This window comes from Mustelus asterias, chromosome 23, assembly GCF_964213995.1.
Source record: "Mustelus asterias chromosome 23, sMusAst1.hap1.1, whole genome shotgun sequence".
Lineage (NCBI taxonomy): Eukaryota > Metazoa > Chordata > Chondrichthyes > Carcharhiniformes > Triakidae > Mustelus > Mustelus asterias.
This window is the reverse complement of record NC_135823.1, coordinates 50,497,915-50,523,696: the sequence shown is the minus strand read 5'-3', so window position 1 is coordinate 50,523,696 and position 25,782 is coordinate 50,497,915. Positions and strand designations below refer to the sequence as shown.

Genomic DNA, 25,782 nt, shown 5'->3' with positions numbered 1-25,782 from the left:
CAAATGAACTGGCAGTGGTGAAGGTGCCCACCATTGGTTGGCAGGGGGATCTTCTTGTCATGCTGTTGTCAACGGGATTACCATTTTAAAAATTTTTACAGATACAAAGGGCGGCACGGTAGCACAGTGGTTAGCACTGCTGCTTCACAGCTCCAGGGTCCTGGGTTCGATTCCCGGCTCGGGTCACTGTCTGTGTGGAGTTTGCACATTCTCCTCGTGTCTGCGTGGGTTTCCTCCGGGTGCTCCGGTTTCCTCCCACAGTCCAAAGATGTGCGGGTTAGGTTGATTGGCCAGGTTAAAAATTGCCCCTTAGAGTCCTGAGATGGTAGGTTAGAGGGATTAGTGGGTAAATATGTGGGGGTAGGGCCTGGGTGGGATTGTGGTCGGTGCAGACTCGATGGGCCGAATGGCCTCCTTCTGCACTGTAGGGTTTCTATGATTTCTATGATCTATGATTTCTATGAATACCACAGATGAATTTTAAAAATGGTAATCCCGTTGACAACAGCATGACAAGAAGATCCCCCTGCCAACCAATGGTGGGCTGCCTTCACCACTGCCAAAAGCGCGGTGGGTTGCGTGGAAAATCCGGTCCCATATTTCGGTTGAGGTTGAACCAGTGTTACAACGGTTTACCATAACTTTCAAAGAGCTGGCACAGCACGGTGGGCTGAATGGCCTCCTGTTGCCGTTATTCTGTGAACCATTTTGCTAGATGAATGGCCTCAGGGGGCTGGCTATCCGGTGATATGGGGTATAGGGGGGGGGGCGGTGTGAGGTTGGAGAGATTGGATTTGAACCTAGATCCAGCATCTGGGCACAGGTTGCATCAGAAGCCGGGACAGCCGACACTTACCATCGAAATCAGCTGGGCCATCCTGCGGGAGGCTGAAGGTCAGCTTGTTCCGGGGTTGCTGCGAATCATCGCCGGAGCTCCGCGGGCTGCAGACACCGGAGGCCACATCACGGGGGCGCCGGGTTATCCCCGCTTCGCTCTGCATCGGGGCGACAGAACCCGGGCAGCACATCCAGGGCGCAGCGAGGCCACTAGGAGAGTTCCAGAACCGGAACTGCAGCTCACACTGAGCGTTACAACACACATTCATACTGCTCAGAGAGTCATTTACAAGAGATAGCTTGATCCTATACCATCCCAAAATAAAAATTGCTTTTATGAGCAACTTTTACATCTTCAGGACGTCCCAATGAAATACTTTTTAAAAGTGTAGTCACTGTTTCATTGTAGGAAATGCCGCAGTTAATTTGTTCACAGCAAGCTCCCACAAACAACATTGTTATGACCCCCTTAATAACCTTCATTGTTGCTGGATCAAAATCCCAGAATTTCTTCCCAAACAGCATTGTCCCTACACCATCTCGACTGCCGTGGTTCAAGAAGGCACGGTGGTACAATGGTTAGCACTGCTGCTTCACGGCGCCAGGGACCTGCATTCGATTCCCGGCTTAGGTCACTGTGCAGAGTTTGCACGTTCTCCCCATATGTGCGTGGGTTTCCTCCCAGTCCGAAAGATGTGCTGGTTATGTACATTGGCCGTGTTAAATTCTCCCTCACTGTACCCGAACAGGTGGCCTGCAGTGTGGTGACTAGGGGATTTTCACAGTAACTTCATTGCAGTGTGAATGTAAGCCTACTTGTGACACTATTAAATAAACTTTAAAGACAGCTCACCACCACCTTCTCGCGGCAATTAAGGATGGGCAATAATTGTTGGTCTAATCACATCTTGTGAAATAATGTAAAAAAAAGTCTGCCCTTGTGACTTTGGTTAACTTACAAGTATTGACCCGGACACTAGAAAGAACTCCCCTGCTCTTCTTCAGAATAATGCAATGAGATTTTTTATATTCACCTAAGAGGGCTTATAGAGATTCTTCAATAGCCACAAGCCAATGGTAAATCATGGATTACCAAATGCAATGTGGTTAGGCCCATGTCATGTCCTTGTCCTCAGGTCTGCCAGAGATCAGGAGTCCACTGTGCGTGAAACCCTGCACTTAAGTTGTGTCAAACCTCAGTTCTGTATTTCACAGTACTGTAAACACTCCAGACTTCCGCTTCATGGAGATGACAAATCAACTTTGCACTGCCAAATTCCAGTAGGCCTATACATTTCAGGCCTATTTCCCAGTTGCACCAAAGCACAAAATTATTGCTACTTTTACTAAAGATGATGTAGCATCCTCTTGTGCCACAATACTTTCTCTCACCATTGTTCCACAGTGGCTCAAGAGTTGAAAACCTTCAGATCTTCAGGGCTGCGCAGCTCTGGTAGTAGAGGGCATTCCTGGAGATGTTTCATTGTTTGGGACGATTGTCTATAATTACAGTTGACAGAATTTGTTTGGCTGCATCCCCAGGTCCTGCAGTGGTTGACAGCAGTCCCAAAGCAATTGAAATACAGACACGTAGGCCAGGTTTCACTGTCTCCTGGGAGGGATTCTTTTGGATTTGACAATCCATGTGCCTTCATCTATAGATGTCTTGACCAATCAGCAAGGCCAAGAGGGGAGGCGATGGCCTAATGGTATTATCACTAGGTTATTAATCCAGAAACTCAGCTCATGTTCTGGGGACCCGAGTTTGAATCCTCCCATGGCAGATAGTGGAATTTAAAAATATCTGGAATTAAGAATCTACTGATGACCATGAAATCATTGCTGATTGTTGGAAAAACCCACTGGTTCACAAATGTCCTTTAGGGAAGGGAATATGCCTTTTGGGGCTGCCCCAAGCTTGAGTACATCCTTCAAGCATGTAGTCCTGGACCTTCAAATGTGCCAGTCTACAATATCTAGTCATCAACAACTCTTTAAATTGGAAGACCAGCTGGTTTCAGGCTGGCTAAAGAGCATCTTTTAGTAAACTGATGGACCTCCTTGCAGCATTTTGGTGTGTGTTCCTAGGAACAGCCTATAATACGCTTAGTCCTGTGTTACAGAGATGCTTGGGACAGACTTTGATTAAAAACACTGCATCGTTTGCCAAACCTGTTTTGGAAAGGCACATTCTAGAAAGAAGTGGGCAATGGTGATTTCCCCGCTACAACTGGCTCCAGGGCAGTAAGTGGAGGGAGTGAAATTCCAGGTGTGTAAGAAAAATCTGATGGGAGGGCCCTGCTCATTGCCAGCCAAGGTACACCTTGGCACATGCTTTAACGTTCTAATGATGAACCATTCAGCTAAATCACTTTGCCACTCTGCTCAGGGAAGCATCAACGGGATCCATCATCTCCTTTATCCACAGGGTCTGAAGGATGTTACGTGTGGAGGAATAGGTGGTACAGCATGATCCAACTGAGTGATGTTGGGCACAATTCTTCCCACCTCTTTAGAGATTTGTACAAGCTGTCATCCCTGTGGATACAACTCATTTTGATCTCCAGATAAAGTGGAAGTTGATTTGCGTGCCTGCCAAGGTGCAGGAAAAGGCCAGGTCTGCACCATGTAAAGCAATCCCTAGAGTGCCTCACACCTGATGACCATATTCATGTCTACATTAAAATGTATATATATATATCTTTGCTTTAGGAGAATTTCAGAGAGCTCACTGGACTCATTCCTGGGATAAAAGGGTGTTTTAATGAAGAAAGGTTAAACAGGTGAGACCTATGCCCATTGGAGTTTAGAAAAATGAAAGGTGATCTTATTGAAGGGACCAACTAATTATAGTCAGATTTATCATAAAGATGGGTAAGAAAGCAAATTGTGCGGAGGATGCAAAGAGTCTGCAAAGTGATATAAATAAAATTAAATATGAGAAAATTTGAGATTGTCCAGTGGGAAGGAAGCATTGAAAAGCATAATATTTAAATGGAGAGACACTGCAGAAGGACCTGGATGACCTGAATGACAAAAAGTCAGCATGCAGATTGTTCAAGTAATCAGGAAAGCAAACAGAATCTGCCTTTATTGCCCATCCCTCCTTAAGGGCATTTAAGAATCAAGCACATTGCTGTGGATCTGGAGTCACATATAGGCCAAACCAGTTAAGGACTGATTTCCTTCCCTAAAGGACATTAGTGAACCAGATGGGTTTTTCCGACAATTGAAAATGATTTCATGGTCATCATTAGACTTTTAATTCCAGATTTTTTTAAACTTCAAATTTCACCATGATGGGATTCAAACCTGGCTCCCCAGAGCCTAGGTCTCTGGGTAACTTACGGGGAGAGGTTGAGCACTTTGAACCCACACATAAGATCCTGAGGGGACTTGATAGGGTGAATGCTGGTAGGATGTTTCCTCTTATGGGGACACTAAAACTAGAGAGTATAATTTGAAAATAAGTCTTCATTTCAAGACAGAGAAGAGAAACTTTTTCTCCCCAAAGGATTGTTGATGTGTGGATTTCTCTTCAGGAAGTCATGGAGATTGGATCTTTGAATTTATTCAAGGCAGATTTAGACAGATGTTTTGATTTGATTTATTATTGTCACATGTATTGGTACACAGTGAAAAGTATTGTTTCTTGCGCGCTATACAGACAAAACATACCGTACATAGAGAAGGAAAGGAGAGGGTGCAGAATGTAGTGTTACAGTCATAGCTAGGATGTAGAGAAAGATCAACTTAATGCGAGGTAGATCCATTCAAAAGTCTGATGGCAGCAGGGAAGAAGCTGTTCTTGAGTCGGTTGGTATGTATCCTCAGACTTTTGTATCTTTTTCCTGACGGAAGGCATGGTTGTTGGTGATCTGGACACCTGAAAACCTGAAGCTCTCGGCAAGAGAGTTAACAGTTATGGCAGGAGAGGACTCCACAACCAGCTCAGCCATGATTTTATTGAATAGTGGAACAGACATGAGGGACCAAATGGGCCATTCTGGTTCCTATGTTCCACATTGGAGAGGCAACGTTGCCATGCTGTTCAATCGCAACGTCATTGTGAGTGCTGAACTCTGCAGCCTGCGAACAATAATTGAATCAAATTACATCTTCTTGGAGACCAATCCAAAATCTGATCCAAAACAAAACAGAAACTAAAAATGCTGGAAAATCTCGGCAGGTTTGACAGCATCTGTGGAGCTGGCAGCTCTGACAAAGGGTCATCCTGACTCGAAACATTGGCTCTATTCTCTCTCCACTGATGGTGTCAGAACCTGCTGAGATTTTCCAGCATTTTCTGTTTTTGTTTCAGAAGTATGGACTTCTCAATTTTATCTTCTCCCAAAACAACACTAACTATAAGACCAAATATAGCGTTTCCCACATGGTGGTCCTCCTGCTTCTGTCAAGGTCGCTTTCTAAATCTTGCAGTATTGTCCTCCCACCGGTGGCGACGCTGCTGCTGCGTCCTCCTCCCACCGGTGGCGGCTGCTTCCGACGCGTCCCCCCCCTCCCACCGGTGGCGGCGCTGCTTCCGCCGCGTCGCCCCCTCCCACCGGTGGCGGCGCTGCTTCCGCCGGGTCGACCCCGCCCTCTTCCACCTCCCCGCGGTGCGTTGTGGGGCGGGTCGCGGAGCCCGGATGTGCTGATTGTGAGCTCGCTCCGTGTCGTAATCGTTAGGGGGGGGAGGGGGGGATGGGTTTATCGCCGCGCGTTGCCGTCGTCGTGATGGAAACACTCGGGGTATGTACCGGGGCTCGGGTGGGGGTGGGTGGGTGTTAGCCGCGGCTCCCGCTCGGGACTCGTGTGTTACTTGCGGCGGCCTCCACCACCATAGTCTCCCAGAGCGCTTTCCTCTCACAGGCCGGCCGGTGATTCTCCCTCCCATGGTTACGGCTCCCCACCCCCCTCCAGTCCCTCCACCCTCCCCTCTTGTTCCCCTTCACTTGGAATGCGGTTGCTAGGGAGGCCTGGGTCAGCTCCTGTGGTGATTCCACTCCCTCGCCGTTCCCACAGGTTATGTCTATACCGGTTGACGGTGCATTGTGCAGCCGCGGGGCTGTTAGGCCCCGGAGCCGGCTCCCCCTCCTCACTGAGGGGGAGGGGGAGAGGAGCCGCGCACGTGTATGTGTGCGCATGCGCGTGTCAGCCTCCCAGGCTGTGCTCATCCGCTTTGTTTCCCTTTTTGCAGAGGGTGTGGGGGGTCTTTTTGCAATCAAAGGCACACCGAAACTGGGTAAAAGAGGCAATGGTTCCCCCCCCCACCCAGTCTTCTCTGTACCCTTAAGAGGGGAAGCTTTCAGTTTCTAGGAGCCGGAGATGGAAATTGAGCAAGTTTTAAGGTGCAACTCCATTCACACACTTTTGGTTGGGTTGGGTTTTTTTTTTGAATGGATTGTTTCGCGAGTCACTTTACAACCCAGCCACGCATTTTGCTAGCCAGTAGTACCCTAAAAAATTCAGATTTGTACCTGAAAAGAAGTGTGGAAAGACGAAACTTTTACATTTCCATATATGAGCTTTTGCTATTTAAGTTTCATTTTTTTTAGCAAAGTAGTTAAATTGTAAAGTGAGATAAAATGATAATTTCTTGAGTTGTCTGTGACATTTCTGTAAATATACTTTTTAGTTGAAAATACAACAGCTTTTCCACTTGACAGATGTAGCAGTGTACTAATTTCTCATCCCACAGCTTTGTGGCATTTTATCTGGAAAGTGTGTTTAAAGCACTTTAAGTGTCTTTTGCGCTAAAATGCTGAAATGCATGCCTTGAAATAGAAATCCGATTCTGCCACGTTAATGTTGATGAAAAATGTCTCCATTCAAAATTGCTTAATTCAAATTGAGACAATTTGTTATCCACTATACATTTCCACTTGGCTGTTCAATGCTTAATTTAAATAACTGGATATTTAAGGTTTATTGTAAAAAAAAATGAAACTCCTATCAGATTGGGGTGATACATCACTGCTGCCTCACAACCCTGGGTTCAACACCAGCCTTGGGTGACTGTGGTGTTTGCACATTCTTTTCCATGTCTGTGGGCTTTCCTCCGGGTGCCCCAGTTTCCTTCTACAGTTCAAAGATGTGCAGGTTAGGTGGATTGGCCATGCTCAGTTGTCCCTTAATATCCCAAGATGTGTGGATTAGGGGAAATTAGTGCGTAAATATGGGAGGGGGTGGATAAGATGCTCTGTCAGACAGTCTCTGCAGACTCAATGGGCCAAATGGCCTCCTTTGCACTGCAGGGATTCTATGATTTTATCAGCAAAACAGAAATGTGTACTTTTAGTGCCAAATATTCATTATCTGATTACAAACTTTAATTACATTATCTATTCAATGATGAAACAGCCAGCATAAAAATGCTCCCAAAGAGAGGGATTGGTAAATTTTATCAGTAGAAGTGACCCAGAAACTATTGGATTGTCTTTATTAACATCTTTTAGTAACATCTTTTAGTAAAGGAAACCTACCACATCCTTATTCAGTCTGGCTAACATGAGACGAGTTGTACACCAACGTCTACATTGGCAGCAACACGGTGGCACAGTGGTTAGCACTGCTGCCTCACAGCACCAGGGACCTAGGTTCGATTCCTGGCTTGGGTCACTCTGTTGAGTTTGCACATCTCCGTGTTTGCATGGGTTTCCTCCGGGTGCTCCGGTTTCCTCCCACACTCCAAAGATGTGCAGGTTAGGTTGATTGGCTATGCTAAATTGCACCTTAGTGTCAGGGGTTTAGTGGGGTAAATAAATAGGGTTATGGGGATAGGGCCTGGGTGGGATTGTGGTCGGTGCAGACTCAGTGGGCCAAATGGCCACCTTTTGCACTGTAGGGGATTCTGTGACCAACATGGTTTACTCTTAACTGCCCCTGAAGTGGTTTAGCAAGCCACTTGGTTACATCAAACTGTTAGAAAGATTTAGCTTAACTCAAAATAGCAGTAAATATCTGCTTTGTCAGTGGTTCCCACATCCCAAGAATGCTTTGTTTTTTAACTGGCTGATCTTGCATATTTCCTTATATAGTTAACTTTGTGCCCTATGTATGCTGGAAAACAAAAGATAAATGTCCCTCAAATTTGCATGGTTAAAAACAAGTAATTCACCAATTTGGAAGTAATGCTGCATTACTGTTTTCATTCCTACTTGGTTTTTGTGTTGTATCCTACCTGCCTGTTCCAAAATAATTTTTAAAATCCTTTTTAAAATTTAATTTCCTTGGTTAAGGTTCAGGTAAGTTTTTCATGGTTGGCCATCCATCAAGCAGCATGAAGCTTTTAAAATTATTGTAGTGCTGGAACCAAAGCAGTAAACAGTAATGTTAACTGGCTGCATAGTGGTCCCTAATGAACTGATCTGCTAGTTTCTCAGATTGCAAAAAGTGGAAAGTAATTGTCATCTTGTTAATATGTGGATATTTCCAGTTCCAGTGGGTAATTTTAAGTTTATAAACATGTACAAGAATAGGGCAAACACCAGATTGGTGCATTTAATCCATACTAATCATTTTGAAGACAGTAATATAAACATTTCTTGTGAATATCAAGTGTGCATGGTAGCTCCTAACTTGTATGTGTGCTGCACATGGGAAGCTAATGCAATTTTGTTTTGTAATACAAGTACTTTTGTTCTTGCCTTTCTTTGAGCTATTGAGGTAAAGGATTTTACTTTTCAAGTTTTAAGATACCAAAAAGACAAATGTGCCACCTTGAGGTTGCTGTGGTTTAACAAAGCCATCCCAAGTTTGACCATTGGATGTGAGAACTATTTAGAATGTATCATGGCTTTTACATGGCCATTGAGATTTCGTGATGTTGTCTAATATGTTGGTGATAAGCCAGTTGTGACAAATTGGGAATCAGGATGTGAGTAATTGTATTTCTGACGAGTAAATAAAAAACGAGAAATTGATTCCGTAGTTGATCTTGTATTCATTCACACAGGGTTTGCACGTGAACTTTAGACCTTTTTACGAGTTTGCTAAAATTATCAGATGAAAAGCAGAGTGTGCAAATGTTTGATCTTTGCAACTAGTTTACTTGGTTACTGAATTTGTGGGGATCCAATAAATGTGTACCTAAAGTGAATTTCCCTATATTGTGTGAAGGTGTGTAACGTGTCCGCTACTAATGTAACTAAAATTGTCATTCTGGCTAGTCAGCAATTTCTATTGGATAGCAGTGGTTTAAGAGACAAATTTTAACAACATCACCAATCCGTTTCACCCTGTCCTGTTAGAATCTTAGGTTTTAAAGTCTGAATAAGCATGGCATTGCCATGAAGTCAAATATTTTAAATTACTAAAAGTTGCTTGGATAGCAGTGGATTATTCATTCACTTGTAAGAGCAGTTTAAGTGCAGTGAGTGAAAATTCTGCAGAATATTGATGTACAGTTAGGGGAATTTTGCATCAAAACCTTTCAGTTTAGTATTGTATTTATATTGCATTTATATCAACATTGAATTTTACACAACTTCTGAAATGTTATGACTTTTTCTATTGCACACATGTCTGGATCTATACAGCCATTCAAATTTATCCAGCCCATGTGATGGGCTGAAGAATAAAGAGCCAGACAACCCCAGAAAAAGATGCTTTGTGGGGCAGGGAAGTATGACTTATAATCAAGGCTAATGATATCTGTTGACAAATGAATTGAGAAACAGTTAAAGGATGTCAGTCTAAGTTTCCCAGTCAACACCAGCGTTTGTAATTCAACAGTTATCTTAGCTATGTGTCAAACAACAAAACACTATGCATCTTGAATGAAGCATTGATAGAACTCTATTGATTTGGGGCATTGTGTACTAACTGTTGACAATTTAATCATATTTGACTGTGTTTCCTTGATCTATTATTTTTTTTCGGTTATGCAAACAGCACTCTGCAATGGACTAGGATACTCTCGACTTGTGAATATTGATACTTAAGGTAGAAATACACAAGGTTTGATTCCTTACTACCTTGTATGATGTTGTCTTCACAATGATTTTCCCAATTTGAGCTGCAGCTGCCCCATGACGAGCAAACTGATGGATCATTAGTCTTAATGTGATTAGTTTTCTCCTCTGTTGTGACTCGTTTAGGTAGCTTGGTGCTTCAAGGCACTGTGCAGTGGAATTGGGGCATGTGTCTGCATTTGAGATTCCCCACGCAGCACAAATTCCTGATGTTGAAGAGGTGCTGACATGTTCAAACAGCGTGTTAATTAATATGCACTGTTGGCTACAGTAATTGCTAAGTTCACCCATTTAACTAAGCATTTCTTGCTTAAGAATTCAAGGATGTAACCACGGAGTGTCAAATTTAATTGCAATTTACTTTTTTCTGAAACCACCGGTCTCGGTAGGATTTGCCTTGTATTTAGTAGCGAATATTTTGCTGTATCAAGGTGAGGTGATATCAATGATAAGAAATTGAGTGCATTTCTACCTTAAATATCAACATTCTACCGTGCCGCTCAATATCAACATTGAGCGGCACGGTAGCACAGTGGTTAGCACTACTGCTTCACAGCTCCAGGGACCTGGGTTCGATTCCCGGCTTGGGTCACTGTCTGTGTGGAGTTTGCACATTTTCCCCGTGTCTGCGTGGGTTTCCTCCGGGTGCTCCGGTTTCCTCCCACAGCCCAAAGATGTGCGGGTTAGGTTGATTGGCCATGCTAAAAAAATTGCCCCTTAGTGTCCTGGGATGCGTAGGTTAGAGGGATTAGTGGGTAAAATATATAGGGATATGGGGGTAGGGCCTGGGTGGGATTGTGGTCGGTGCAGACTCGATGGGCCGAATGGCCTCTTTCTGTGCTGTAGGGTTTCTATGATTCTATGATTCACAAGTCAAGAGTATGATTGTCCATTTCAGAGTAGAACTTCCTCTGATTTACCCAAATAATGAGCCAGGATTGCCATCAGTTGAGGATTTCAGTTGTGCTGTTTGCAACTGTTGACCATTTAGATTAAGTTTCTGACAGCCAGTTTCAGGGAGTTTCATAGTACAGGTTCCTATCCAATAGGTTGACATTGTTCAAGCATGCTATCCATTGCCTGCAGAGAAAACATTCTTCTTGCAGTTTGGGCTGGATTTAAATCCAGTTATCAAATCTACTGGTAATATGCCATTCCAGACTGCTTTTAGGTTATAACTACGGTATCATTAGAATTCAGTTACATGTGGTAACTGAGTTAACAAACAAATTGAGATGTAGTGTAATTTGTTTAAGACACAAATGTAGTGGCTATATCATTATTCACTTTGAGGTAAAATAACATTTTTTGGAGATGAACTAAGTAAATTGTAGGCAATTTTCTGTTATCGACATTGCAACACAGCCTTCAGTTCAGTGCACTTTTCATGATAAAATGTCCGTCTATTGATTACAGTAATAAGATAAACTTTTATATTAAGTCAGAAAACATGTTAACTGAACATTTTAGTAATTATATATTTTTGGTAATGTACTGATAAATTACAAGAAATCCGAAGGAATCATGTTGGATAGCTTAACTTTTACAACTCCTCTATCTTACTTTATTTACTGTGCTGGAAATCTGTAAATTAAGAAAAGTTGTTGCCTGTAAATTAAAGAACTGTAAATTCTGGAGTAAACCTTGCACATAAGTAAACACCACAGTATTGCTGCACGTTTTGTTGAACAGAATAAATAACAAGCCTTTGGATATCCTAATGTAGACACGAATCTTTTATCCTTTCACTCCCACTCCAGCAAACACTTCTTTCCCTGGACTATTTTCTCTCCATTTCTCTCAACAGAGCGGGATTGATCTCAGTGCAATCTTCAGCGTGTGTGGCAGACCATTATCTAAGCCTATCTCCTTGCTTGACCTTCACATGCATAATTTTAGCTATGGTTTCTTGAAAGTGATCAGGATGCAAACCCCAGTCATTGTTCTCCCTCTCTTACCAACCCAAAGCTCTAAGACTGGTTGCACTCAACTGAGATCGGCTCAGATGGAGCATTGAAGCTGACACCTCCTTGGCTTGCACAACTCGATTGCCTGGTGAATATTTGTCTTCATAACTAATTAATTACATTGAAGAGGTTTGAAACTTTAACATGATAAAATACTCTTAATAGTAGAAATAATCTAGGCAAGATAGAGGTTTTGCTCAATTGAAGCTGGATCACAGCAGAGGTGAAGAAGTGATTCCATTCACAACAAAGTATTTATGCCCTTTTAACGTCTCATGTTGGTATTGCTCTTTTTCCATTTTTCATAATATAAGAAATAGGAGTAAGATATACAGTCTGTAGATCCTGCTCTGCCATTTAATAAGACCACGGCTGATCCTCGACCTCACTCCACTTTCCTGGCCAATCCCCATATTCCTTGAATCCCTGATGAGACCAAAAGTCAATTGATCTCAGTCTTAAATATCCTGAATGACTTGAGTGTTCACAGCCCTCTGGGCAAGAGAATTCTAAAGATTCACTTCCTCTCTGCTTATTTGATGATTGAGCTGAAAATGACAGCGGGGAAGTAGGCTGATGGGGAAAGGGCAGGGGAATGGGATTGATTCGCTATGTTTCAAAAAGTCGGCAGAGCCAAGATGGGCCAAATGATCCCCCTTTCTGTATTGTATCATTCTATGATTTATGGAAGATTGTCACTGTAAAGTTGTGTTCTCTACTCTGACGTTACATGGTAATATATCAGTATGCTGTAGCCAATCCTAAACATTCTACATCAAACATTTGGATGGCTACTGTAGGAGAATCTCATCTTTCCATGTTGCCTTGCATGGCAACTGTTAATCATTGATTGCTAGCTGCTTCAAATAGAAAAAATGGCATTGTGCTATTTGAAATTTTCTAAGCATTTCTGTGCTTGTATTAATGTGATTTGAGTTTTTATTTTTAAACTTGTGTTTCATCAGCACACATTGATCTTCACCTATAGATTTTGTGTAAATTCAGTTTTTAAGATCTATATAGCTTGAGGGTCTTCCTAGCAACTTTGATATATAGTAGCTGATGCCACTCTGTCCTAAAGTCCTGTGCTTAATTCCAGGGAAGATTCTCAATGATTGAGTTCTGGAATCTGGAGTTGATCATCAAACATCATATATGATAAGAAATGGCGCTTTCCGTAAACCGCCTTCAAGTGAGCCCCCTCGTTCCACTCTTACTTTCTGCCAAATTTCACACCTAGTGAAGACGGCTGCCCTGAGTTGATACCTCAGTTTTAATTTTCATTCGTAAACAAGGTCCTCAAGGTGTAAGTCCATGGATATTAAGAACTGCATTGTTGGAGAGAGTGCCAGCGTTGAAGAATTCTTGTCATCGGCTAAATTGATTTCCTGTAGATGCTCCAGAAGTTTCATAGTCTTTCCCATTCTTAAGCCTAGCTTTCATTTAATAAGAACATAAGAGCTAGGAGCAGGTGTTGGCCATCTGGCCCCTCGAGCCTGCTCTGCCATTCAATAAGATCACAGCTGATCTTTTTGTGTTCCACTTACCCGCCTGCGCTCAACCCTTAATTCCTTTACTGTTCAAAAATTTATCTATCCTTGCCTTAAAAACATTCACTGAGGTAGCCTCAACTGCTTCACTGGGCAGGGAATTCCACAGATTCACAACCCTTTGGGTGAAGAAGTTCCTCCTCAACTCAGTCCTAAATCTGCTCCCCCTTATTTTGAGGCCGTGCCCCCTAGTTACAGTTTCACCTGCCAGTGGAAACAACTTCCCTGCTTCTATCTTATCTAATACTTGGTGTCCATTCAGGTTATATAGGTTACTGTGCAAGTACTTTTGAGGTTCTCACTAGGTTTTGAATCTTACAATTAATGTTCTTGGAATATAGAAATTGACCCATTGTTAATAAAATTATTTCAGATCTTGCCCCTATTATGCCTCTGGACTTTTCTTCAGATTGAATGTAGGATAAGCAATAACCAAAAATGGGGCAAAACACCTCTGGTCTGACAAACATTGGCTAAAAGATAATTTTGACACTCCTTTTTGTGCTTTACAATGCTCCTTATTGTCTGTACCTGACCATGATAGGTATGCGGACACAAAAAAAACTAGTTCACACTTTTCAAAATAAATGGTTTTATTATCCTGTGAATCATACTCCCAAGAATAAATCCAGTTATGGGAGGAATACTAAATGTATTGATCATATTCAAAGTACAAAGGCATTCAATATTGTCATGGTGTTGTGGTTTCAATACGTAGAGTGAAATCGCCATGAGTCAAACTCAGAAAACACAAAATGCCTTTTATGTTGAAGTTGTCAACCATTTCTGCCGGCAAAATAGCAAATCCCACAGGATGATTCATGTGATGATCTGAAATTCTGCACTGATAACTGTGGATTAGCTGAATTTATCTAAGCTTGTCATATGACCGCGCTGATCAGAGCAGAGTCAGACCACACGAATGCAAAGTCATGGAGCACTGGGAAGGCCATTGTTTGACATTGAAATCTCCCTGTGAAAGGTGTGCAAAACCTTTGAGAAAGTTAGGTGCTGTCGATTGGAGAAAAAGTGAAATTGATACAGCAGGAGGAAAACCATGGCATGAAAGAATGGGCGATTCCACCATCTAGTTTGTCCATCATTATGAAACAGAAGGCAAACATTTTGGGCAGTTCAAAAAGCAGGATCTCCAGTCCAATTCTACTGGAAACGGGAGTTGCCCTGTCAAAGGTGGACTACTTGGCATTTACCTGCAGTGATGGGTGACTAGACTGGCTCAAGGCACGGCATTGTCTTCTGCATAATAAGTGGCGCGGTATGGCAGTTTTCCAGTAATGAAAGCTGATTGTTTCCAAAGTGGTCTCATCCACATCTTGCACAGGTATGCACCACAAGCCATTTTCAGCAGGGATGAATGTAAACTGTTTTACCACTCTTCTCTTTGAGCACTCTTTGTTTAACGGTGGAAAGCAGAGCATTGAACATGTCACTGCTATGCTCTGTGCCAACATGGATGACACCGAGAAACTGCTGCTTGTTAAAAAAGTCACGTTGCTTTGTGAATGTCAAGACACTACCCACATCGTACTAACAAAACTGTCCGGATCACCTTCAGCAATTTGGAGGTACTGATAAGTGGACAAAATATATCAGTGATGGGAAAGGAAGATTATCTGTATTAACACAGTTGCCTCGTGCATCCTGACATCACTAGCCTCGAGCAACACTGATGTTCCTGCCTCCCAACATAATGGCCAAGCTCCAGCCAATGAATGCATGATTAGGAACCTGAAAACCCACTGTCAACAGCTGATCTCTCAGGTTATAGAGGCCATCGATGAGAAGGAGTACAATCCAACTGTTCTATGGCTGTTTTTATGATGAAGATCATGATGGAGGCCACAATTGCCAACTACATCAATCACACTAGGTTCAAATACGTTACGTGCTCGCCTCTTGCTTGTTTCCTTAGATCAGGGCTTCCCAAACTGAGTATCGTGAGAGGCTCCCAGGGGCTCAGCGACAGACCAGGCTGATATATATAATTTGAAAATTGCGAGGCTGCGTGTCCAATCAGGCTGGCCTCTCCAGAATCCAGCCACTAATTGGATGAGCTAGAATCAGCACAAAATTCAAATTTCCAGATCATAAAATCCCTACAGTGCAGAAAGTGGCCATTTGGTCCATCGAGCCGGGACCGCTGACTAAAAGACCATCCCATCCAGTCCCTTCCCTCAGTAACCCCATGCATTTACCATGGCTAATCCACCCAATCTACACGTCCTGGAAACTGGCAATTTAGCATGGCCAATCCACCTAAGCTTTGGACTGTGGGAGTAAACTGGAGCACCCAGAAGCGTGAGTGAGGGGGCAGGCGGGGTGAGTGAGGCATACGTGTGTATGAGAGAGGGGTGGGAGTGAGAGGGCATGTACTCCAGGGCTTAGGGCGAGAGTGGGGCCAGCAGGCGCACGTGGGGTTGTGGTGAGCAGGTTTGTGCATGTGGGACAGCGCGAGCGTGTATGGATGCGGTGAGCAGGTGTGTGTGTGTGTGTGGCAAGTCATGAGTGCAATACTTGACAAAGTACTTTTTTGAATGAGTTTTATAATTATAAATGTAAGCATTAAAGAAATAGACTTCTATAAATTAGGTTTTTGTACCTATTGCACAGAAAGAATAATTTTTCTGTGGTTTAACCCTTGAGCACAAATGTTTCTCGGGTTCTTGTCAGTATTTTGGGAGATGAAAATGATTCTTTGGCTGGAAAAGTTTGGGAAACCCTGCCCTAGACAATGCCACAAAGGCTGTAGAAATGCTCTGGGATTTCGCACAGCAGGATGAAGACACCAAAAAATTGGTTGCCTGTGTTGACAGCATTGTGGACTGTATCGCACATGTCTGAAAGCCGCACGCTAAACCGAAAAAGAATAGTGTTTCTGGGGCTAACTCCCAACATTTTCAATGCAAAGCTCGAACCTTTTATAAGGTCAGGCCATTGTCAGTGATGAACAAATTCAATAAAGACTTTTTCTCACACTTGCTGCTTTGCTGTGTTTTTGTTTAGCATTTGAATATGTTGTTTTTGACATGGGCCACGTTTATTGGCATAGAGGGTGACAGAGATGCATTCATGTGGGAAAGGGGTTTCTGGCTATCACAAAACTCCATTAACACACTTTTGTGGGCTGATCCCCCTGGGATTTGACTCACCAGGATTTGACTGTAGCTCAAAAGCATTCAGCAAACGCATCCATGAAAATGCATTTTGAGTAATTGTGACTTTCCTTATGCTTGAGGCATCAATATGAGAGAGAAAGAAAAGTAAGAAAAAAGTTAAAGTCTGAACTTGGGCACAGACCTATCATTTGTATCTCTGCAGTGAACTGCATAGAAAGAAAGTCGTGAGAGAGAGTGCAGTGCTCAAAGCAGCTGAGGTCAAATTTCTCCCTTGGAATTTGGTAGTTTGAAGGAATGCTTATTATGGAGAGGAGAACCTATTTTGAAGAATAAGTGAATACCGGATCCATTATAGGGTTTGGGATATTTATAGACCAAAGCAGCTAAGTTTTAATAGTTAATGGTTTCCCAATACTTTATATAACTAGCTTTGTTTTAATCCACGTTCTTACAGAAATGAATGATGACCATAGTTGACAAAGTGACAGAGGCCTTGAACACTGCAGCTTGCAAGAACCAAACCTGCAGCTCCGTGGCACCTTTCTCTGGAATTGTCAAAGAAAATAACATGGAGTCAGGGGCAGCAAGTTGGGGTGCAACGTCCCCTATAACGGAGGTACCAAAGAACAAAATCTTAGGACCTATGCCTGGAGCTGCTTTGTACACCAATGCAGTGTCTCTACAAGAGAAACCGAAGCAACCAGTGCAAAAAGATCAAAGTAAGTTTGACAAGCATTTTTATTTTTGTTGAATGAGCTAATACTGCATTTGCTTGCCGTCTGTTCCACTTGTTCTGCTCTGATCTCACTTGAGGCTGGTTAATTTCACCTATGTATCCTCCAGTTCTGTACTCCCAGTTCAACTTCAACAATTTCTCCTTTTTATTAGACCTGTGCTTCATGTTCAACAACACTGGTATTCACTCCAACCTTTCTGATGAATATCACTTATGAGTCTCTAATTTAGAGCCCAAGTTTGCAGAATAACCATTGTGGTCTCTTAATGAGCTTCCTCCCGTGCTTTCTGTGTCCTTTTGGATGTCCAAAACTGCACACACTGCTCCTCATTGCCTTATTGAAAGCACGGTGTTATAAATCAATAAGTTCCAGGATCAATGGCAATACTTGATGAACAGATAGTCTATTCCACAATGTAGTGTCCATTCCTGACTCCAATAATATGCCACTTCTCTCCTTCCAGAAGGTCAAATGCTACACCATTGACTTACCCTAATAAGTTATTTTAACAGCAGAGTCATGATGAACATAAGGAGCATCAAAAAGGAGAGAGCAAGTTTAGAGATAAAATTGAGTTTCCAAAGAAATAATTGGAATTTGGGTTGATACTTTTAGATGTAATTGAAAATTTCCTGATTTTGTTGCAGAGTTTTTTTCACCTTGTTTCTGAATTGTACTGTGGAAATTTGCTCCAGATGAGAGTCTTACTCAAATGTCCTTGCCAAAAATCAAGTTTACTGAACAGGTTCTCTATTTAGGAATTAGGGCGGCACAGTGACACACTGCTGCCTCACAGCGCCAGGGACTCGGTTCGATTCCCAGCTTGGGTCACTGTCTGTGCGGTGTCTGCACATTCTCCCCTTGTCTGTGTGGGTTTCCTCCCACAGTCCGAAAGACAGGCTGGTTAGGTGCATTGGCCATGCTAAATTCTCCTTCAGTGTACCCGAACAGGCGTCGGAGTGTGGTGACTAGGGGGTTTTCACAGTAACTTCATTGCAGTGTTAATGTAAGCCTACTTGTGACACTAATAAATATACTTCATACTTGTATTGAACAGTTGTTGGGTCAAACTTGCAATGAGTTGGCAACGCTAAAGGTTTATGGCATGGGGGATATAGTTACATTGGTCTGGGAGTGGAGAAGTTGAGGGAGGGCCAGCTGGTGTCTGTTTCTACTTGTCTTTTCCATTCTCGTTCTTATTCCCAGCTTGCCAATGAATGAAAAATTTCAATAAATATCCAATGCTCACAACAAGATCTTTTCTATTAACTGTTCCCTGTGTTGTGTACAGGTACTTTACGTGCCATTTTGCAACACAAATAACCAAAGTGGGATTTTGTTTGCTCAATTTAATTCCACAAACAGTTGATCTTTCACTCCCCTCAAATAAAATTCTGTATTAAATCCCATCTGTGCAGCATCATAATGATTCCGGATTAATGCGAATGCTATGAATCTCCCTTGGTGGTGAGCAAATTTAATAATACAAGAAATTATTTACATATGTTTATGAATATCTTGAACAAAAGTTCCAGAATTACACGCCTGTGATATACTACAAGCCAGTCTTTCCATTTATAACTGGATAGCATCCAGGCTTGGGCTGATAAGTGGCAAGTAGCATTTGTGCCAAGCCATCTCTACCAAGAGAATCTGACGAGCCTTGTCATTCAATGGGATCATCTTTGTCAAATCCCCCACCATCAACAACTTGGGGGGACCCCTATAGACCAGAATCTTACCTAGATCAGCCATATAAATACTGTGGCTGCAAGAGCAAACCGGAGGCTAGAAATTCTGCAGCATTGAGGCATTATTACATCAAATGTACAATATAAAAACAGTCCATTGATTGCCGTTGGTTTATGATTGTGTTTATACTCCCCAAAACTCTTCTCCCGCCCCATCCTATCAATGCATCCTTCTATTTATTCCTTTCTCCCTTGTGTGGATTGTGCATTGACATGTTCGCAGGATGTCTTGAGCTGCTTCACAATTACATATAATGAAACAAATTGAGACATTAAGTATGCACAATGGGGCCCCGCAATCTGTAGGTGAGTATTGATCTGTGTGTGGTGTATGGTTACTTAAAAAGCTGTTCATCAAATTGTGCTGTGTGATTCCATTCATTCATCTGAACAGACACAGACCTTCAGCTTAGCATTGCTCTTGAAAGATGACCTCTCCCAACAGCCCAACACTGCCTTTAATGCACTGAGGTGTCAACCTAAATTATGGTCAAGTTGTCAAGTGGTGTTTTTAACTTGACCCTAGTTCAAGAATGATACTAGCTGAGCCAAGGTGATACTTGGATTTCTAAAATATTGCTGCTTTCTGCGATCTACCTCTCCACTGTTTATGTAGATCTTCCAACTATCTTAAACTGGCTTTTGCATGATTCCTTGTTTCCTTTCTGGGGTGTTTTCTTGTATGTTAAATCTTTGACTTGTATTTTTATTTAATGCTGCCTTAATAGTTCAGGTTATCCATATAATTTTAACTACTCTATCGCTGACACCTCTTGCTAGTTTCTTCTTGGACATATTTTCTTTGAGCGCCCCTTCAAATAGATCAAATGTTTTTACTTTTGTTATATTGATTTCTAAGTTGCCAATCTTATTAAATCCCATCTGGATAAGTTGCTAATCTTTCGGGTCAAAAGAGCAAGCCCACTTTTGTCCCATTATTCTATTGCACAGATGCACTGTTCTGTATTTTCACTTAAATTAGTGTGGATTCGGTAATATATTCCTGAGCTTTTGATCAATGCTTTCATAGTAAATCATTGCAATTCATAAAGAAAGATCAAGGTTTTGGACAAACAAGTTTTATCTATTCAAAACATTTCATAGAAATTGAACAAATTTCTAGTCTGTTCTGAAGTCGGTTCTGGGATATCAGAGTAGAAACATGGTTAAGGGATCTGTTGTACCTGACTCTGGGGTGCTGGATGTTGACACTGAATTTTTAGGTATTTGGTACAGACTATGCTTTATTCAAAGCAGTTAATTTTCCTATAAACCCTATACTAATGCTGCATTTGAGACATGCAACCTGACACAACTTGCAGATCTAGTGCAATTTTGGGTTATTTCCGTTGTGGAGAAGTGTTGATCTTTACTGAGCCCCCCCAACATATTGGCACAATCTCTTGGAGTCCCAAGTAGGCTGCATACAATGAACAATTTGGGAATTGGGTATTCAATAATTAAGCAATGTAAACAGTAGCAAAACAGCAATTTATTGCTTCAGAAATGAATTATAAAATTTGATTTCAGTGACTTGTTTTAGTTGCCATGCAATTTAACATCACCTTGAGAAGGTTCTAGAATTAGCGCATTTCTTGTTGATTCCTGAATCATTTAATGCAGTTGTGCAAACGGTGTCTACGATGCGGAGTCCACCTGTTTCAATGTGAACAGTTCGCCCTGACATTTAGTTCAATGTTAAGGCTTTTTAAATAGCTATTTTCTTCCATTAATTTCCCTTTTTTAATTTCAGATGTACTTGGCAGTGGTGATGGGATAGCACCTCCACAGAAAATACTTTTTCCAGCAGAGAAAATCTCCTTGAAATGGCAACAAATGCACAAAATAGGAGCTGGCCTTCAAAACCTGGGCAACACCTGCTTTCTAAATTCTGCACTGCAGTGTTTGACCTATACGCCACCCCTTGCAAACTACATGCTTTCCCGGGAACATTCTAGAACATGTATGTACTTAACAGCCATTTGTCCTTAATTTAATTGTTGCTTTTTTTTCTCTCTCCATATCACACGGTATGCTCACATCAGAGTGGGTGAGAGGTGAGTTACCAGTTCCTGGGATTGCGAGGTAAAGATGTATAGGAATGAAGTGGTGACTCAGCCAGTGAATCTTCAATTTTCACCTCCTTACTGTCTCTTCTAGTTCTGCTAGCATGACAAGCATCAGAATGTCATTGTATCAGGTTTATGCACGTAAATCCCTGACTGACGAGGTTAGATGGATCGATAGAAAGATTTATGTTAGACAGGGGAGTCAAGGGTTATGGGGTCAAGACAAGCAAGTGGAGCTGAGATCACAACTGACTAACCCTGTTCTTATTTAATGGTGGAGCAGGTTTTAAGGGCTGACTCCTGCTCCTAAGTCCTATGTTAGGAAGCATTAAGGAAGACAAATTTACAGTTACACCATGTCAGATTTGCTCTGAAGAACAGTTGTTACCTTAAAATTATTCATTGAAGAACTGATGGGCCTCAACATTTTGGGCAGCATATTCTGCCTGTCGTCTGGAGGAATGACTCAAACAAGTGAAAGTGGTTGTCTTATGTGGGGGATGGAAATTTGCGTGGGATTTTACTTCTGATTGGACAAGCTATTGTGTTTGTAGCAGGTCAGTTCATGTCAACATTCTCGCTGATTGGTCGGTACATGTTAACATTCTTGCTACCAATTAGCTGACCAAGTGGAATGGATGGTAGTGTGTTTCTTAAGGGTAGCCACATGTCCACTGCCTTTGGGGCCAGTGTGGCATTGGCAGATTTCCATAGCCACCCTGGCACTACTTGTATGCCAGTGTGTGATGGACCAGGTAAGTATGTAACTCTCAACAAAGATGTATTCCATTGAGGAAGAAAGATTCAACCAGAAGGATGCACCATTCGTGAATAAGGAGGTTAAGGATGGTATCAAATTGAGAATAAAGGTGTACAATGCTGCGAAGAATTGGGAAAGATTTAGAACTAAAGTATGACTAAACAATTAATAGAGAGAGAAATTGGTGTCAGAGAAAACTAGTAAGAAATATAAAAGCAGACTGTAAAAGCTTCTCCAAGTATATGAAAATAAATTGAGTAGCAAAGTGAGCATTGATTCCTTAGCATGAGACTGGGGAATTAACAGTGGGAAATGAGGAAATGGCAGAGGCTTAGAACAAGTATTTTGTACCTCGTCTTCACAGTAGAATACATAAAAACACCCCAAGAGTAATTAGAAAACAAAAAGGCAAAAGGGAAGGAGAAACTTAAAACAATCACTCTCATGCGAGGGGAAAAAAATAAAAACACTAATGGATCTTGAGACTGCCAAATTAGTGACTGCAGAGATAGTGGATGCATTGGTTGTAATCTTCCAAAATTCCCTAGATTCCGGGAAGATCCCAGCGGATTAAAAAGCTGTGGGTAGAAGTCGGTTCAAGAAAGGAAGGAGACAAAGTAGGAAACAATAGACCAGTTAGCCTAACGTCTGTCATCGGGAAAATGCTAGAATCTATTATTAAAGAGGTAGTAGCATAAAAATCATAATACAATCAGGCAGAGTCGACATGATTTGGTGAAAGGGAAGTAGTGTTTGACAAATTTATTTGAGTTCTTTGAGGATGTAACAAGCAGGGTGGATAAAGGGAAATCAGTAGATGTAGTATGGTTGGATTTCCAAAAGGTATTGAATAAGATGCAACATAAACTCTCATTGTGTATTAATGTTTATGCTGTTGAGGCTGATATTTAGCATGAATAAAGGATTGGCTAACTAATAGGAATTAAATGAGCCATTTTCAACATGGCAAATTGTAACTAGTGAAATGCCACTGGGATCAGTGTTGGGGCCTCAACAATTTGCAATCTATATTAATGACTTTGAGGGACCAAATGTATTGTAGCCAAATTTGTTACGAAGATGGGAAGCAAGTTATGAGGAGGATGCAATCTGTCTGCAAAGGGACATAGATAAGAGGGCTAAAATTTGACAGAAATAATGAGGAAATTGGAGGAGGTCCACTGGCATGAAGAATTGAAAAGCAGAATATTTAAATGGAGAGGCACTGCAGAATGCCAAGGTGCAGAGGGACCTGGGTATCCTTGTATATGAATCAAAACAAGTCAGCATACAGATTGTTCAAATAATTAGACAAACTGTTTACTTATACTGCAAGACAAATGGATATAAAAGTAGGGAAATCTTGTTACAATGGTACAGGGCATTGGTAAGACCACACCTAGAGTACTGTGTATAGTTTTGGTCACCTTGCCTAACGTGGGGACGTTATATCAGAAAAGGTTGACTGGGCTGACTCCTGGGATGAGGGTTTTATATTATGAGGAGAGGTTGAGCAGGTTGAGCCTACACTCAGATTTAAAAGAATGAGAGGTGATCTGAGAGAGCTTGATAGGATATATGCTGAGAAGATGTTTCCCCTCCTGGGGAATCTCGAACTAAGGGACGCAGTTTCAAGACAAAGGGATGAGTAGGAATTTCTTCTAAGGATTGTTAATGTTTGGAATTCTCTCTTCCACAGTGAGAGGTGGAGGTTAGTCATTGAATATATTCAAGGCTGAGTTAAACAGATTTTTAATTGATAAGGAGTCAAGGATTACTGGGGACAGGCAAGAAAGTAGAGTTAAGGCGCAATCATATTATTCGCGATCTTACTGAATGATGGAGCAAGCTCAAGGGGCTGAATGGCCTACTCCGCTTCTGTTAAGTTCTTATATAAGTTTAGAGTTGGATCATTGGATGTGGTGGTTATTAAGTTGAGCATTTTGACAACAGCGGACTTGTCCCATTTACTGTTTTGAACTAGATTTGATGTTCCATTACTATGTAGGCTGTGCCTGTTTCCCCAAGTAGAGGTGCTCCAGCCACTGTTGGACAAATCCATGTATCATATCACCAAATCCAAATAATTTCATTAAGAGGATACCGCAAACCACAATCAACTCATTGGACACAATGGTCAGTTCTGACGTCAAGTCACTGTTCATCAGTGTGCCCATCCCAGAAGTTTGTCTTCTCATCAAATAATGTTTGGAAGAAGCCAAAAGAACTGTAATATCACTGATCAAATTTTTGATCATCTGCTGATGTGCCTAAACTCAACACTATTCCAATGGTGAAGTTCATTTTTCAAACAAACAAATGGTGCTGCTATGGGTTCTCCTTTGTCACCAATAGACTCAATGGTAGTGCCCTAATGCTGGACCAGAAGCCCAGAGTTCAAATCCAATGCCAGGACTTGTTGGCCATGAAAGGCGCATACAGCACAGTCCAGTGGGCTAATAATTAACTCAAAATCCTTCCACCACTTTCCCCACTATTCCCCAAAAAGAGTTTTAAAAAAAACAGCATGGGTGTGAAGAGATGCTAACAACAACATTGCCACTAACATCTTTATGGAAAAGTTTGAACAAGCAGCACTTCAATCAGCTGGTCACAGACCTAAACTCTGGCTTTGATATGTTGATAATTTTGCCATATAACAACATGATGCGAGAGAACTTCATGGTTTTTCTGCAATGCCTTAACAATCAACATTTGATTATTAATTTTGCCATGGAGACAGGACAGTAAATTTTCATTCTATTCCTTGATGTTCTCATCAATTAGTCTCATACTGGCACAACATTATATCAAGTCTACCATAAACCCACTTATTCTGAAATACTTGAACTACCAGTCTTTCTATCATCCCTCTAATCCGTTTCCAACATCCTTATTAGCAGAGCCTCCTCCATCAGTGACAAAAAAATCTACTTTGCCATATTAAATCTACACTTCAACTCAATGATTCCATTCACATAAGATTATAACAACTACTTCCATTAAGACAAGAGTAAACCTTCTGTACATTGATTCCACTTTGCACAGATTACAATATGTATTCAAGTCAGCCAATATAGAAGTCCAACACATCATTTAAGAAACTCCACTCCATTCTTCATACCAACAATGATAAGAAGCCATCTTGCAATAAACCCAAACTTTACAGCATACCATGCGATTGTGGATTTGCTTACATTGGGAAAACAAGCTGCAATCTACATACCAGGTTCAAGGAAATACAAACTTCAAACACAATGAATGGGATGAGTCAGCTATTGTTAAACATGCTCGACTTAATAATCACCACATCTAACGGTCCAATTCTAAATTTATCTTGTCCATGCACTCTGGCATACAAGGCGCAATAATGAGGCTATGAAAATCTACCAGCATTGCACCATTCGCCAAGATCGTGACCTCCCCATCGCTGACATCTGGCTATCCTTATTCAAGATATACACTGCCATTCTGCATAGTCTGCCAATCAACGGCAAGAATGTTAACATGTATTGATGTATTACAAACACGATAGACTCTCCATTTGGCAACAAGATCTAGCCCGTATTACCATCCTCCATTATACATAGCAACCACTTGCACCTGGTTCAGACATTTCTTCAATATGGGTAGAGTATGCTGCCTGAAATATCGAGGCTAATCAGTTCTTCTGAGAAACTCTTACGGTAACAACTCTTTTCAGAGCAACTTTTACATGGTGTAACCATAAATTTGTCTTCCATGAATACCTTCAGACAACTTTTGGGTTAGGAAAGCTATGTTGTGGTACCAATGTGTGTTTTGCAACTCTAGATTATTGGCAAAAGCATTTTAAACATGAACTTAAAACATTTGCCATTAACACCGTGGTGATTTACACTGTTGATTCTTGTTAAGAATAGCCTAAATCAAATTTCCAAAGTGCCAGAAGAGTTAATTTTGATCATCTTATGGTGGATTTCCTGCAAGCTGGCATGAGATATCAAAATGTGTAGAAAG

General features: G+C 41.7%; 2 protein-coding genes across 5 annotated transcripts in view; one reads left to right on the top strand and one right to left on the bottom strand.

Moving 5' to 3' along the window:
• eif2ak1 (eukaryotic translation initiation factor 2-alpha kinase 1) overlaps nt 1-1,087 on the bottom strand; it is a 50,262-nt gene extending 49,175 nt beyond the window's left edge. Inside the window, exon 1 of the mRNA XM_078240606.1 lies at nt 857-1,087. Coding sequence (XP_078096732.1) covers nt 857-1,028 — 172 coding nt within the window. The 5' untranslated portion in view covers nt 1,029-1,087. The remainder of the gene's footprint in view (nt 1-856) is intronic.
• Nucleotides 1,088-5,445: 4,358 nt separating this feature from the next.
• Nucleotides 5,446-25,782, top strand: part of usp42 (ubiquitin specific peptidase 42) — a 78,997-nt gene continuing 58,660 nt past the window's right edge. For 2 of the 4 annotated variants that reach the window (XM_078240599.1, XM_078240602.1), the window contains exons 1-3: nt 5,446-5,589; nt 16,921-17,185; nt 20,708-20,917. In XM_078240599.1, coding sequence (XP_078096725.1) covers nt 16,927-17,185; nt 20,708-20,917 — 469 coding nt within the window. In that variant the 5' untranslated portion in view covers nt 5,446-5,589; nt 16,921-16,926. Of the gene's footprint in view, nt 5,590-11,619; nt 11,868-16,920; nt 17,186-20,707; nt 20,918-25,782 lie in introns of all 4 variants that reach the window. The other 2 variants (XM_078240601.1, XM_078240600.1) reach the window with 2 other exon arrangements.